General features: G+C 49.7%; 1 protein-coding gene across 1 annotated transcript; it reads left to right on the top strand.

Annotated features, from left to right (window-relative positions):
* The first annotated feature begins 6471 nt into the window (after positions 1–6471).
* On the top strand, positions 6472–12669 carry HMOX1 (heme oxygenase 1). Its single transcript, XM_031600075.2, has 5 exons — positions 6472–6630; positions 6890–7010; positions 9178–9669; positions 10169–10277; positions 11928–12669. Exons 1-5 carry the CDS (start codon positions 6599–6601, stop codon positions 12062–12064), a joined length of 891 nt encoding a protein of 296 aa, XP_031455935.1. The 5' UTR covers positions 6472–6598; the 3' UTR covers positions 12065–12669.
* The last annotated feature ends 919 nt before the right edge of the window (positions 12670–13588 follow it).

Genomic DNA, 13588 nt, shown 5'->3' with positions numbered 1-13588 from the left:
TTGCGTTGTGCAGTTCTTGGCATATCAGCATTCCTCAAGGCAAAAAAAAAAAAACAACAAAAAACAAAAACCAATTCAAATAGTACATGAAATTTATTTTTAAAAAACAGTAAACAAATTGGTCTTCTGATTTCTGGGAAGGCTGTTCTCCACCTCACACAGTTTTCATGTTGCTCTACTGTGCCAAAATTTCCTCAAAGCTTATCTGGGACAACAGGATTCCCTCTTCCTTCCCAAAAGAGAATAAAGCCTCTTCCATTTCTGTTCAGGAGGGAAGGGAAGGGAAGGGAAGGGAAGGGAAGGGAAGGGAAGGGAAGGGAAGGGAAGGGAAGGGAAGGGAAGGGAAGGGAAGGGAAGGGAAGGGAAGGGAAGGGAAGGGAAGGGAAGGGAAGGGAAGGGAAGGGAAGGGAAGGGAAGGGAAGGGAAGGGAAGGGAAGGGAAGGGAAGGGAAGGGAAGGGAAGGGAAGGGAAGGGAAGGGAAGGGAAGGGAAGGGAAGGGAAGGGAAGGGAAGGGAAGGGAGACAAATGTGCAAAAATGCAGGGAGAAAAGTAGGTGCCTCAGTGCTCAGTAGCAAGGAAATGGAGGTGACAAATTGACCAAGAGGAGGTGCATGGCAGCAACAGCAAAACCTGAACAAGGAAGCAGGGATTTAGGAATGTGGACTTTCAGGAAGAAAACTTCCCATTTGCTTTGTGCCATCTCCTTGCAAAACCTTGTGAGCAGGAGTGCCTGGAGCTGCAGCTGACTTGGCCTGCGTGGGCTGAGATCACTTCCCTCTGTTAGTGGGGTTGGAAGAGACCATGGAGCTGGAAGCAGGTGAGAGGGGCAGGATTTGCCCTTGGCCCCAGCACCCAGGGGGGCCAACCATGTCCTGAGGTGCATCAAGCACCCGGTCTGATTTTTAGGCAGTCCTGCATGGAGCCAGGAATTGGACTTGATGATCCTTATGGGTCCTTTCCAACTAGGGATATTCTTTGATTCTATGATTATTTAGCTTAAGAGCTGTGGCCACAGCCCCAAGGGCTTGCCATTCCAAACACTGTTTGGGCATGAAGGCAAAGATGCTCTGCCACACAGAGGGACTAGCTTCCTGATGGGAAAAGCCATGGGAGATGCCGGTTTCTTCCAAAAAAGGGGATGTTCCTGCTCTGTCACACTGGTCACAGCACATGGAGCTCTCTGAAACCAAACCCTGCCCCAAAATGCAGGGCATTGGAGGAAGCTGGGACTCAAATGTCCCTGCTCCATAGTTATGTACCAGCTGCCTTCTCACCTGGCAAACCAGATCACAGATCAGAGCCTATTTCTCCTCATTAGTTTTCTGCTTTCAAATGAAAGCCCCTGCAAACAGCATCAAGGTTAGGAAACAGTCTCATCTACCTGCCCTGAAGTGATTTTTTTTTTTTTTTTTTTTTTTTTTGCAATAAGTGAAGAAAAAGGGAGAGAAAAGGGCAAAACAGGCTAAGTCTTGGAGCAGCCCCTTAAGTTCAGCATACTCTGTGTGCCAACTCTGAAATAAAAAGCTCCTTCTCGCTTACTGTGTCTCTGTGTGTTCTGACAGTGAAGCAGGCATTCATCCCACACCCCATCTGTGCCCCAGTTTCCCCCATAAGGAGCAGGATCTGTCCCAGTCCTGGGGCCGGGGCCCAGCATCACCTGTGTCCTGGGTTAGACCCTCAAGCCTCACAGTATGACTCACAGCCCACAGATGTCCATAGATGCTGACCCACCCTTTCCCAGAGAGATCATTCTGCTGAGTCAGGGTCATGCCAGGCCACTGGGTTTTGCTGAGCAATGTTTCTGGGCTGTGGCAGAGGGGCTCTTAATTGCTGAGTCATGGGAGAGAGAGGCCACGTGAGGCTGTTTATCAGGAGGGCAGCTTCCACACGCTGTGCTGAGGTTGCAGCTGTTGTTCCTGGCCCTGCTCCCATTCCTCAGGATGACCTGAGAAATCTCCAGAAATAAACCCCAGCCCTGCAGCACTGCATGAGAAGTGCATCTCCTGTACTCCAGTTGGGAGCCACGCAGTGGGGTGTTGGAAGCAAAGGGGTACAGTGGGGTTTCGCTATCTGCAGAACTTGGTTTCCAGTCTGTCTCCTCCCCTCCACTGAGCTGCGGTACAAAGTCCAGCTCAGTGCCTACGTGCGAGTTCTCAAATGCAGCCACTCGCAGCGGGCCCATGTCTCAATCAGGGTGCACTTTGCTTCACGCAGTGCTATACAGGGTTTGTATCTGCCTTGTTCCCTTCCATACCTCCCTGTGGCTCGCAGACCCCAGCCCCAGCAGGTCGAAGGGTCTGTCCCCACCAGCACCAAGCCCCAGGGGAAGCCCCTACCCATGCATCTGGAACAATGCGTATTGTAATCGCTGCTTCCTGTTTCCATCACCCTGAGAATACAGCACACACGTCCATCCCCCACCACATCCGTCTCTGGGGCCACTGCATGGGGTCTGTGCAGAGCAGCAGCATCTGTCCCACAGAGGTGCCATTACCACAGCCCCACAGGGAGGACCCCGTGGATCTTGGTGCTCCCATCCTCTGTGCTCCACCTGTATCTTTGATCTGGGTTCGGGTTGTTCTGCACTGAGGGCAGCGAGCACAATCTGTTCTGCCAGGGCAGCCTCCTTTTGGTAAACACGAATTAGCACACAGCACGTCCTGTGGAATCCAGCAGTGACTCTTTCCTTCCACAAGTAGCTGTACGTGGGTATTGCAGCTGTGTGGGGTTTTTCCCTCTCCATTACACAGCAAGATCTGGTTGCTGAGTCAGCCCCCCTCCCAGCCGGACTGAATTCTGCTGTGTCATGGTTTTGGTCATCCATCAGTTCCCTCTTTGCTGGCCAAGACTGGCTGTGACCAGGCGGTTCCTCCTCACACCAGCCAAGCTGCTGAGAAACAATGCACCAGAGCCAAATGAGGAGCAGTGCTTCCAGAAAGCAGGAGAGCTTTGTACTCTGGGGCAGACTGTGTAACCAGAGGGTTCTGACTGTAAAACCTACGGTCAGGACAAGCTGTTAGGTCCATAAAGAGGAAAATCTTAGAATCATAGAATCATTTAAGTTGGAAGGGAACTTTAAAAGATCATCTAGTCCAACTCTCCTGCAATGAACAAGGATACTCTACAGCTGCCTCAGAGTGCTCACAGCCCCTCCAGACTGACCTTGGGTGTCTCCAGGGATGGAGCATCCACCCCCTCTCTGGATGACCTGCTTCACTACCTATATTAGAAAAAACTTTTTAATTACATTTTACCTAAATCTCCCCTCTTTTAGTTTGAAATCATTTCCCCTTATCCTATTCTAACAGATCCCGCTAAAGAGTCTGTCCCTTTCAATCTCCCACATTGCCCTTCCCCTGATGGCAACACTGACTCCTCAGTGACTTCTGTTGCTGTTAGCCATTCCTCTAACCCATCCCATGACTTAAACATTTTCTCAAAGACTCAGACAGGCAGATAGAGGTATTTAAGCCCATCACTATCACAAATATCAGCCTCAGGCTGCTTGATTTATCTTCCTACAAATCCCCCAGGCAAACTCAGCAGTAGTCCCACACAACACCATCCCCTCAGGCACTGTGCAGCCACTGATCAGTGAAAGCACAGCAAAAGCAGAGAGGAAGCAACGCAAGTCCTCACTGCAGAGCACTGTATGAAGCCAGAAAACCTCCAGCCCTGCGACTGCAAAGTTGATGACAGCCTGCTTTCAGTTCTCCCTTCATTTCGCTGCAAGGCCTCCGAGCTTTTCTGGAGTGAGGAACCTGGCCTCACAGCCTCTCCACCTCCAGTAACCCCAACCAAATCAGGCACAAACCAGGCCTGGAGCATGGCATTCTTCCCTGCTCCTATGGAATTGCTCAGAGAGGAGTGAGCTGTGCCTTGAATCTTGTGACCTTGCCTCCTGTGACCATCTCAGAAGAAGGCAAAGGCCCAGATGCAGAAGATGGTACACTGGAGGACACCTCAGAGCAGAAATAGGTGATAGGATGAGAGGTAATAGCCTCAAGTTGCAGCAAAGGAAGTTCAGGTTGGATATTAGGAAAAATGTCTTCTCTGAAAGAGCGGTGCTGCAGTGGCACAGGCTGCCCAGGGAGGTGGTGCAGTCACCGTCCCTGGAGGTGTTCCAGAACTGACTGGATGTGGCACTGAGGGACGTGGTCAGTGGGCATGGTGGGGATGGGCTGGCAGTGAACCAGGTGATCTTAGAGGTCTTTTCCAACCTTAATGACTCTGTGATTCTGTGACTCTATGAAAAAGTTGGAGTTGTTCCTGGGAAGAAGTGCCCTACCTACATTGACAATGACACAATGGGATACCCACTCCCTTCTCCTGAGTCTCACCTCCCCATCTACCTCTGCCCTGCAGGAAAAGAAAGGAGGAGGACATTTTGGACACACCTTTAAGTGCATCCAAGCATGCAGCTTTTGAGGTGCAGGCAGATGGTGCAAAAGCATTGGCCTAAACGCAGCTCGAAAGTCCTTAGGAAGAAATGAAGCTGCAGAACATGGATGAAAGGAGGAATATGGTTTAGGGAGGGTAGTTTTTCATATTATTTCACACTCATATAGCGAATAATATCATTCAGTTTCATATCTTTCCTTCTTCCCCCCAGCAGAACTATAGGCTCAGTGTGTTCCAGCTTCCCATGTCTAAATAGGGCTCACTGAAAGAAGTGAAAACTGTGCTGCAAGCACGTGATGCCAGTGCAAAATGCTCATTTCAGAGCTAGTCCAGTGGCAAAAATGGCATTGATGTCTTCAGGCAGGACTGGCCTCTTTCTAAGGGCCAAGGGATGTTAAGGGCTTTCTCACGCTTGCTTCAAAGACTCAAATACAATAAATATATTTTACCCAATATCAAAATAAGCAGTAAGTAGCCTGGGGGTAAGAGCTAGCTTTTGCTAGAATGCTCTGTAGCTTTAAAGAGCAGAGCAAGACAGGAAAAGCATGGCTGAGTCAGGCTGGGAGCGCTGAGTAATCCTTCCTGAGTGTGCACAGTCGCCAGATGTCAGCCCAGCACAGAGCTGTGTGCGTGCACGATCCCTCCAGGCCACTCCAACCCACAGCACTGAGCCCAGCTGTGCAGAGGATGCATGAGACCCACCCAAAGCCAGGGAACAGATAGATAGAAGTCCCCCCTCCCTGCTCTTCCCTTCTAGCCCACGGCAGCGGAACAATGGTGGCTTTAAGCGCCCCACTCTTTTGGCTCCAAGGCAGAATTTGTGCTTTCCCAAAAATGCACCTCCCGTCCTGGTTAGCTGAGCTTCCAGCATAGCTCCAGATGGAAGAGGGGCCCCACTACATCTGCGGGCTGCCTCCTTGGCTGATGCAGCAGACAAAACAGCAGTGCAGCCAGGAGCACCTTGTCCAACTCTCCTGTCCTAAATCAGAGAAACTATTTGCCACTGCAAATATCTGCAGCCTGCCTCAATTTCCCCAAAGCCCTGCATCACACCTTGGCAGTTTCTCCTGCACACAGCAGATGTGACAACCCCTAGGGTATTGAGGGGATGGACTGTTGTTCTCTATCACACACAGTGCTGCTCACAGCAGGCCCATCTGCCATGCCAATTCAGTATTTCTGTTGTGTAAGGGAGAAAGGAAAGCATATCTGTGCATCGGTGCAGGCACACCTGTGCAGCGTGTGGAAAGAATCACAGACTCATGGAATCATAGAATCATTTGAGTTGGAAGGGACCTTTAAAGGCCATCTGGTCCAAATCCCCTGCAGTGAACAGGAATACCTACAGTTTGATCAGATATTGAAAGGACTTTTAGATACTGAAGTGTCCCAGAAGCCTTCTCTTCTCCAGGCTGAACAGCCCCAGCTCGCTCAGCCTGTCCTCTCAGGGAGGTGTTCCATCCCTTGGACCATTTTTGTGGCCCTCCTCTGGACGCACTCCAGCAGATCCATGTCTCTCCTGTACAGAGGGCTCCACATCTGGACGCAGTACTCCAGGTGAGGTCTAACCAGCACAGAGCAGAAGGGCAGGATCACCTCCCTCTTCCTGCTGGCCACACTCTTTTGGATGTAACCCAGGACACAGTTGGCTTTCTGGGCTGTGAGGGCACACTGCTGGCTCATGCAGCTGCCATCCACCAGTACCCTAGAGTCCTTTTGGGCAGAGCTGAGCTTTATAGGTCCCTGTTGTGCTCCCTTCCACGAAGCAGGGATATTCCCACCCCACAGTTCAGAGTTTCTCATCCCAGGGGCAGCAAAGCTCCCCGTGCCTTTAGAGGCTCTGAAGATGCTCACAGCCAAAGGTGATAAAACACTGACACCGGTCTCTTTTTAGGACAGATGCTGCAGAAGCTGCATCCCCTTGTTGGTTCTGAGGTGAATTCACAGGGGTGAATTCCTCCTGTCCTCCCAATCCCCGGGGCCTGGGGGGCACAGCAGTGGGAAGGGAAGTGCAGCGTGTTGCAAGAAGCGTGTGCTCACATGAGGTCAGCGGCTGTGCTGCTCACGTGGCCCGCCTGTATAAAGCTGGGAGCAGAAAGCGGGCTACAAAGCGCAGCGCTTCTCGTCCCGAGAGAGGGAGGAGAGCTCAAGCGAGGAAACAACAGGGAAACAGAGGCTTGAGACAAGGAGGAGAAGCATGGAAACTTCGCAGCCACACAGCGCTGAAAGGTGAGAGCGGGACGGGGAAGAGACGGAAGCGCTCAGCCAGCAGTTCGTATTCTCCCCTGCTTTCGGGCGCGCTCCTCCTCTCACCTCTGGATGCGTCCTGGCGGTGCTCCCCGCTCAGGACGGCGGGCGGAATGCTGGCACTGCTAGCCGCGGCTCTGCTCCTTCTCCTGCTGCCCCCGGCTCCCCCTTTTCCTGAGGTCCCTTTGGCTGGAGCAGAGCAGCAGCACTGATATCTGTCTTGCTGCTCTCCCTCGCCCAGCATGTCCCAGGACCTGTCGGAGCTCCTAAAGGAAGCCACCAAGGAGGTGCACGAGCAGGCGGAGAACACACCCTTCATGAAGAACTTCCAGAAGGGACAAGTGTCCCTCCACGAGTTCAAGGTAGGCTGTAACAGCACGGCAGAGCTGCTTGGGGACTGTGCTTTAATTACTGTCACATGTAGTTAATAGAGGTAGAACAGTGGGCAGATATTGGTTCAGATTGGATATGGGGAAACATTTCTCCTCCAAAAGAGCGGTGCTGCAGTGGCACAGGCTGCACAGGGAGGTGATGGAGTCTCCATCCCTGGAGGTGTTCCAGAACCGTGTGGATGTGGCACTGAGGGCATGGTCAGTGGGCATGGTGGGGATGGGCTGGTGGCTGGACTATGTGATCTTAGAGGTTTTATCCAACCTTAACGATTCTGTGATTCTATGAATGGAGCACACTGAATTTAGAATGCTCTAAGCTAGAAATAATGATGGAATAGCAATGAAGTGAGGCTGTGAGATCATCTCTGGCACCACACTTGACAGTGTTGGAGCTGTCACTGGGGTTATAGCAGAGCTGGGATCAGGAGCAATTGCTCAAAGGCAGAATGAGTTGGAGCAAGCTGTGTCTGCTGCCAGCAGGTAGGAGCCTGTTGCTTTTCTTGAAATGTAAGAGCTATATGCCGGTACTAGTCTGCATCTATTCTGGCTGGGGACAGGATGGATCTGAGCCACGTAACAAAGCCGTGAGCAAAAACAAAGCAAATACCTGGGTAAGAAATTCCCGGGAGGCCAGAGGACCTGACGCACAACTTTGCAAATAACAGCCAGCAATCCGACCCCTGGTTTAATTGCTTTGTTGTCGAATGGCTCCTTGATAAATAAATCCACGAGAACAGAAATTAGTCCATCAATTTCTGACAGGTTGTATTCACAGCACTTAGTCAAGCATAAATTCAGTGGCAGGCGCTGACTTCCTGCTGTTAGGAGTGGGGCACTCGTTGGGCAGTGGACTTTGAGACAAGTTGGTGATGAAGAAAGGCCGCCCTGAGATTCAGGAGCACGGCTCGGTTTCCCAGGAAATATTTACCCAGTGATGGGAAGTGGGACGTGACACCGGGCTTTGAAAAGCAGTTTTCAAAAGCCGCCTTTCCCACAGAACCACTTAAAACAACTGGCCAAGTTAATTTTTCTTCATTGATTGGGCAGTGTTTCTGTTTTGTTTCCAGTAAGCTGGATAACGAGTTATTATTTAAAAACACCTTTTTTTTTTTTTTCTTATTTACTTTCTTGGCAAACCCATTTACCTGCCCTGACATGTGACTCCTAAGATCTGAATATCAGTTTCCACAACAAAGTCACTGCCTGTGTGTGTATCAAAGTCCTGTTTGCAATGGCGAAAAGCTGAAATCATTCCTGCAGCACTGATTGCTCTACTGGGAGAGTAAACTGCTTTCTCTCTAATTCCCCCAAACCTGATTCACCTGTACCTCCATGTTCTACACTTTGCTGCCGATAAGGGATTTCAGTGTAAGCAAGAAGTGCTGTAGGTATAGATATGCACACAGCCTCTACAAACAGAATGCCTGTGGAATGGAAGAACACAGCCAGATTGTCTTATGCCACGTGGAAAAGCTGGCAGATAGAGGAAAATAGCATGTAAGCTGGGAAAAACAATAACAGTGGTTTCAAAACAGAGGGATGAGCGCATAGCTGCACAGTGATTCTTCACAAAGGCATCTTTCAGATGCTTCCCATCCCTTACATCTTGTCTCCTTGGGCAATCAAAGAGGCATCCCCTCTTCCAAGGCTGGATGAGGTGAAGGGGTGCCTCCATTCCCAGGATGGTGGGCTGCCAGCAGCACAAGTTGGTTGCAACGTTAGCGGGGTGGGTTGTCATCTCACCGGGTCCCACAGAAGGAAATGACATCCATCTGTAAGCATTCGGATTGGAACAGTGCACCAAGAAATGTGCCTTTGGGAATGCTCTCTGTGTTGACTGGGGGGATGAAGAGAACAGGTGAGGTGTGGTTTAAGCTTCCATTATGTCAAAATGGGAGAGCTTTAAGTTGAAAGTGAAGGCAGCAGCTTTTAAGGGTAGGTAAGGCCAGCATCTGCTGGAAATGGGCTAGATGCCCTCACTGTCCCTTGCATCTCCTTTTGCCACACAGGAAACCTGCAACATAACAGATATACTGCATAGCATAATATTGGGTGTGTGCACCAATAACTTTTTTATTAGTGGGATTTGTCCCAGAAGCAGACAGATGCACCTGTAGCTCATCCTCTTCCGTTTCAGCTGGTCACGGCGTCCCTGTACTTCATCTATTCTGCTCTGGAGGAAGAGATTGAACGTAACAAGGACAACCCTGTCTATGCTCCTGTTTATTTTCCGGCGGAGCTGCACCGGAAAGCTGCCCTGGAGAAAGACTTGGAGTACTTCTATGGCAGCAACTGGAGGGCAGAGATCCCATGTCCTGAGGCTACCCAGAAATACGTTGAGAGGCTCCACTGTGTTGGCAGGAAGCATCCGGAGCTGTTGGTGGCCCATGCCTACACTCGCTATTTGGGAGACCTGTCTGGGGGGCAGGTGCTGAAGAAAATTGCCCAAAAGGCTCTCCAGCTGCCAAGCACTGGAGAAGGGTTGGCTTTCTTCACCTTCGATGGAGTCTCCAATGCTACCAAATTCAAACAGCTCTATCGGTCCCGCATGAATGCCCTCGAGATGGATCATGCTACTAAGAAAAGTGTCTTGGAAGAAGCCAAGAAAGCATTCCTGCTAAATATACAGGTGAGTAACAGCCAGCCAGCCCTGTCTGCCCACACACTCTCCCAAATAAGATAACAGCTACAGGGAATGGCAAAGCCGGTATTTCTGCTGTCGAGCTTACGGGAAGTTGTGGGTTACAGCAGCCTCGAGTTGGGTGGCTGCACTTGTCCAGACTGGAAACATAGCAAGCAGCAGGTCTCTGACAGGCTCTTCTCCCTCCTCTGGGCATTGAACAGAACGTCCAATAGCTTTCTGCTTAGCTGGGAGCTTACTTGTAAAGTGAACAGGCAGACCCCACTGGCCTGTTCCGTGCAAAAAGCCCAGAGAGTCTGGGATGCAGGGGAACTGGGCTAGATGATCTTTAATGGTCCGTCCCAAAACAAACGATTTATGATTCTTTCGCTTGGGTTGAAAGCTTCTATCTTCCTTTAGTTCCCAAAGTGTCTAGAGAAGGGGCAAGGAGAGCAGCGAAAGCAAAGGAGAAGCAGCCACATCATGAGATAACGTTCTTACTTCTCAGGTGTTTGAGGCGCTGCAGAAGTTGGTGTCCAAGAGCCAGGAGAATGGCCATGCTGTGCAGCCGAAGGCAGAGCTTCGCACGAGGAACGTTAACAAATGGCATGAAAATGGTAAGGCATTCCCAAAGGCAGGTGTTTAATATTGCCACTTGCGCTTTGGCTCTCCTCCCTTCCTCTGCTGTTGTTTGTAAAATCAACTGAGAACTGAGAGCGAGGTGCTTGCAGCAGCCTTCACCAGCAGCCAGTACGTAGTGCGAGGGGTAATGGTATGGGCAAAGCTTCTAGACATGACAGAGCAAGGATGGCACACATGGACTTCCCAGAAATAGTGTCAATGAGGGAGCAGTACAAGAAGACACTCCTTTCTCCTCCTTATAGGTTGTAGCAACGGTAAGGCTCATTAGCCAGAGAAACCTGGCCTTCTGTAAGAAGCACAGACTGTAATTTTAGGCCCAGCATTTGAGCTGCTGACAAAAGGTTCTTGAGCCTTGCTCAAGTCTGTCTTTTTGGCCTAAATCTTCTACTGGTCATTTTACTTGCCTTTCAAAGGCATTTATTCAAAATAGCTCCGGAAAAGAGTGCAGAGTTTAGCACTGGTGTGGTTTTCTGGGTGGTAAAAATAGGCTGCTCAAGAGCGGGGAATTTACAGGCTGATTGTACAGGCTCAGTTTTGCAAAGATCTCCACCTACTGGCAAGTGCTGATCCTGAACTGGGCATAGTCAAAGCAAGAAAGGCAATTGCTTTTTATGGAGTCTGGTTTGTTGAGTGCGTTATGAGCAAGCTCACATGTTGACAGAAGAGAGCAGTTTCCCTGATAACATGTGCTTCTAGTAGGAAAGCCCTTATCATCTACCCATTCTGAAGCTGAAAGGGAGATTTTCCAGTTTTCCAGTTTTTTGGATTGAAGCAGTTTTCTCATGGAAAAAATGAAAAGCGTGCTGGTCTTGCACTTCATTAAGGAAGTTTAAAGCAAGTTCTTTGGAAAGGGCAATAAAATTTCTCTATGAATCTTTGCTGCCCCTTTTCCAGTTAAGCCTACAGAGATAGGAATTTAAAAAAAAAAAAAAAAAAAAAAAAAAAAAAAAAAAAAAAGGTGATGGCTGAGGAATTCCATTCTGGAGTTGTACAGGGTGATTATTTGTTTGGTGTACTAAGAAAGAGAGGTGATGCATTGGAAAAGGGAGGTGGTGCAGTCACCGTCCCTGGAGGTGTTCCAGAACCATGAGGATGTGGCACTAAGGACATGGTTAGTGGGTATGGTGGGGATGAGCTGCTGATGGACTAGGTGATCTTAGTGGTCTTTCCAACCTTAATGATTCTGTGATTCTATTTCTATGAACTCTATGGATTCTATGATTCCTAGAATCCTAAACCAGTTGTATCAATGAGACACAGTAGACAAAATGCCCTTTACAAATTTATCTTGAGTATTTACTTGGCTGTCTCCTGCACCCATCAGAGGTCTGAATGAGTCCCGTGAGAAGTGGGGCAGTGCATTTCTAAGCCAGTGAGGAGACAAGAGAAGAGTCCTGCTCCGAAGTGCAGGCAGAAGGCTTGTGCACCTTTGTAACACTTGTGTCAAGCTGGCTGCTGCCTTTCTTCACCTGCCCTGAGAAAGCAGAACCTGCTGCCACTGACTTCTCACCACGCTCTGGGTTCTCTTCCTCCTCAAGACAGCTCCACCAGGTCTGCTCCGGCACTGGGGAGAGCAGCTTACTTCTCACTGTCCTCATCTGCTCATTTTTTCTTATTTGTACCAGGTCCAGCAGCTGGGAAGGAAAGCGAGAGGACAAGCAGGATGCAGGCAGACATGGTGACCACCTCTCCCCTGGTGCGGTGGATCCTGGCGCTCGGCTTCATCGCCACCACAGTCGCCGTGGGTTTGTTTGCCATGTGAGAGAGCAGGATCTTCGCCTTCTCTTCGTGCCTTCCCTCACCCTGAACTAATCCGCCTTCCCCAGTCCTTCCAAGGGAAATTCCCTTCGACGAGGCACTGTGATCTCAGCTCTGCCACTAATATTTGGAGATCTTTCTCCCCAGAAAGCAGAGTGCTGCGAGAGGCTCCAGGCCCTTTCCCTGCTTGCTGCAAGCTCTCCTCACACACTAACAACATCACCACCAGGACCAAGGGATGGAAAAACCTAAAACCAACAGCCAAGAGCTGCAATTATTCTACAGAGTATCTGCAAAAATCCCACAGGATGAGAAATGCAGCTTTGACACCTGTCTTGCCTCAGAACTATGCAGCTCCCAGAGCTCTGTTTGCTCAATGTTTAATACTGCTAGATAACACTGTGATCACTGTTCCTGTCGAGCCACACGGCTCCCGTGGGCTATAGAACTGTTTTATATGACACTAGCAGGTCTGTGTTAAATCTTCTTCCAATCATTTTCCTTCTTCTTTTTTTTTTTTTTTTAAGAGATGATGGTTGTTGAAGATACAGTGTCATTCTTTTATCTGATTATATAATTTATATACATAATAAAATTCAATGTAAAGTCTTCAAGCCTGGTGTTTCCCATTGTTAAAGGGGCGGAGGGAGGGGCCTTTCCTCCCTCCCAGCTTTGTGTGCAGCAGTTACAACAGAGGGAGGTGGGAGCTCTCAGAACCAGCCCTGTTCCCACTCTTCTCCAACACCTTCAGCTCCTACACGCTTCCAGAAATAAAACAATGTCCCGTGGTTGTACAGAGTACCTCTAACTTTTGACTGCCCAGATACCAAGCGTACGTCAGGCCTTGATCCCACCTCACAGCTCCACCAGATGGGGAACAGCCATGCAATAGCAGACTTTGGTGCCAGCTACACAGCCCCAGTCGCTGCCAGGACAAGGCGCACACACAGCCAAGTCCAGCAAGGTGGAAAAAAAATCATGGGTTATGTTGGAAGGGACCATAAAGCCCACCCAGCCCCAAACCTGTGCCATGTGCAGGGCTGCCACCCAGCAGCTCAGGCTGCCCAGGGCCCCATCCAGCCTGGCCTTGAACCTCCAGGGATGGGGCATCACAGCTTCTCTGGGCAGCTGTGCCAGTGCCTTGTAGCCCTCTGAGTAATTAATTTCTCCCTAATATATAGCTGGATTTCCTCTCTTTTAGTTGAAATCCCTTTCCTCTTGTCCTACTGGTGTCTCAGTACCAATTACTTGCCATTTTTGCCTAATTAAGGCACTTGCTAAAAGTTACAGTTCTGTTTATAACTTCCAGAAGCACTGCTTATCTATGATAAATATCCTTCCAGGCCACAAGACTTCTGCAGTAAGAGCAACATCCTCCAAGTAGGGGCACTAGCCCAAAACAGTAACCAGTCAGTAGAGACCAGGTGTCCTTAGAAAACCTGTGCCCAAACAAGGACAAAGTGAGGCTGGAAAGCCTTTCAAAAACAACCATCCATTTAAATTCATAGTTCCACAAACAGCCCACTAC

The sequence above is a fragment of the Phasianus colchicus genome, chromosome 1 (genome assembly GCF_987193195.1).
Source record: "Phasianus colchicus chromosome 1, bPhaCol1.hap1.1, whole genome shotgun sequence".
In the NCBI taxonomy this organism is placed as follows: Eukaryota; Metazoa; Chordata; class Aves; order Galliformes; family Phasianidae; genus Phasianus; species Phasianus colchicus.
The sequence above is the reverse complement of the archived record's forward strand: the minus strand, read 5'-3'. Positions and strand labels throughout refer to the sequence as shown.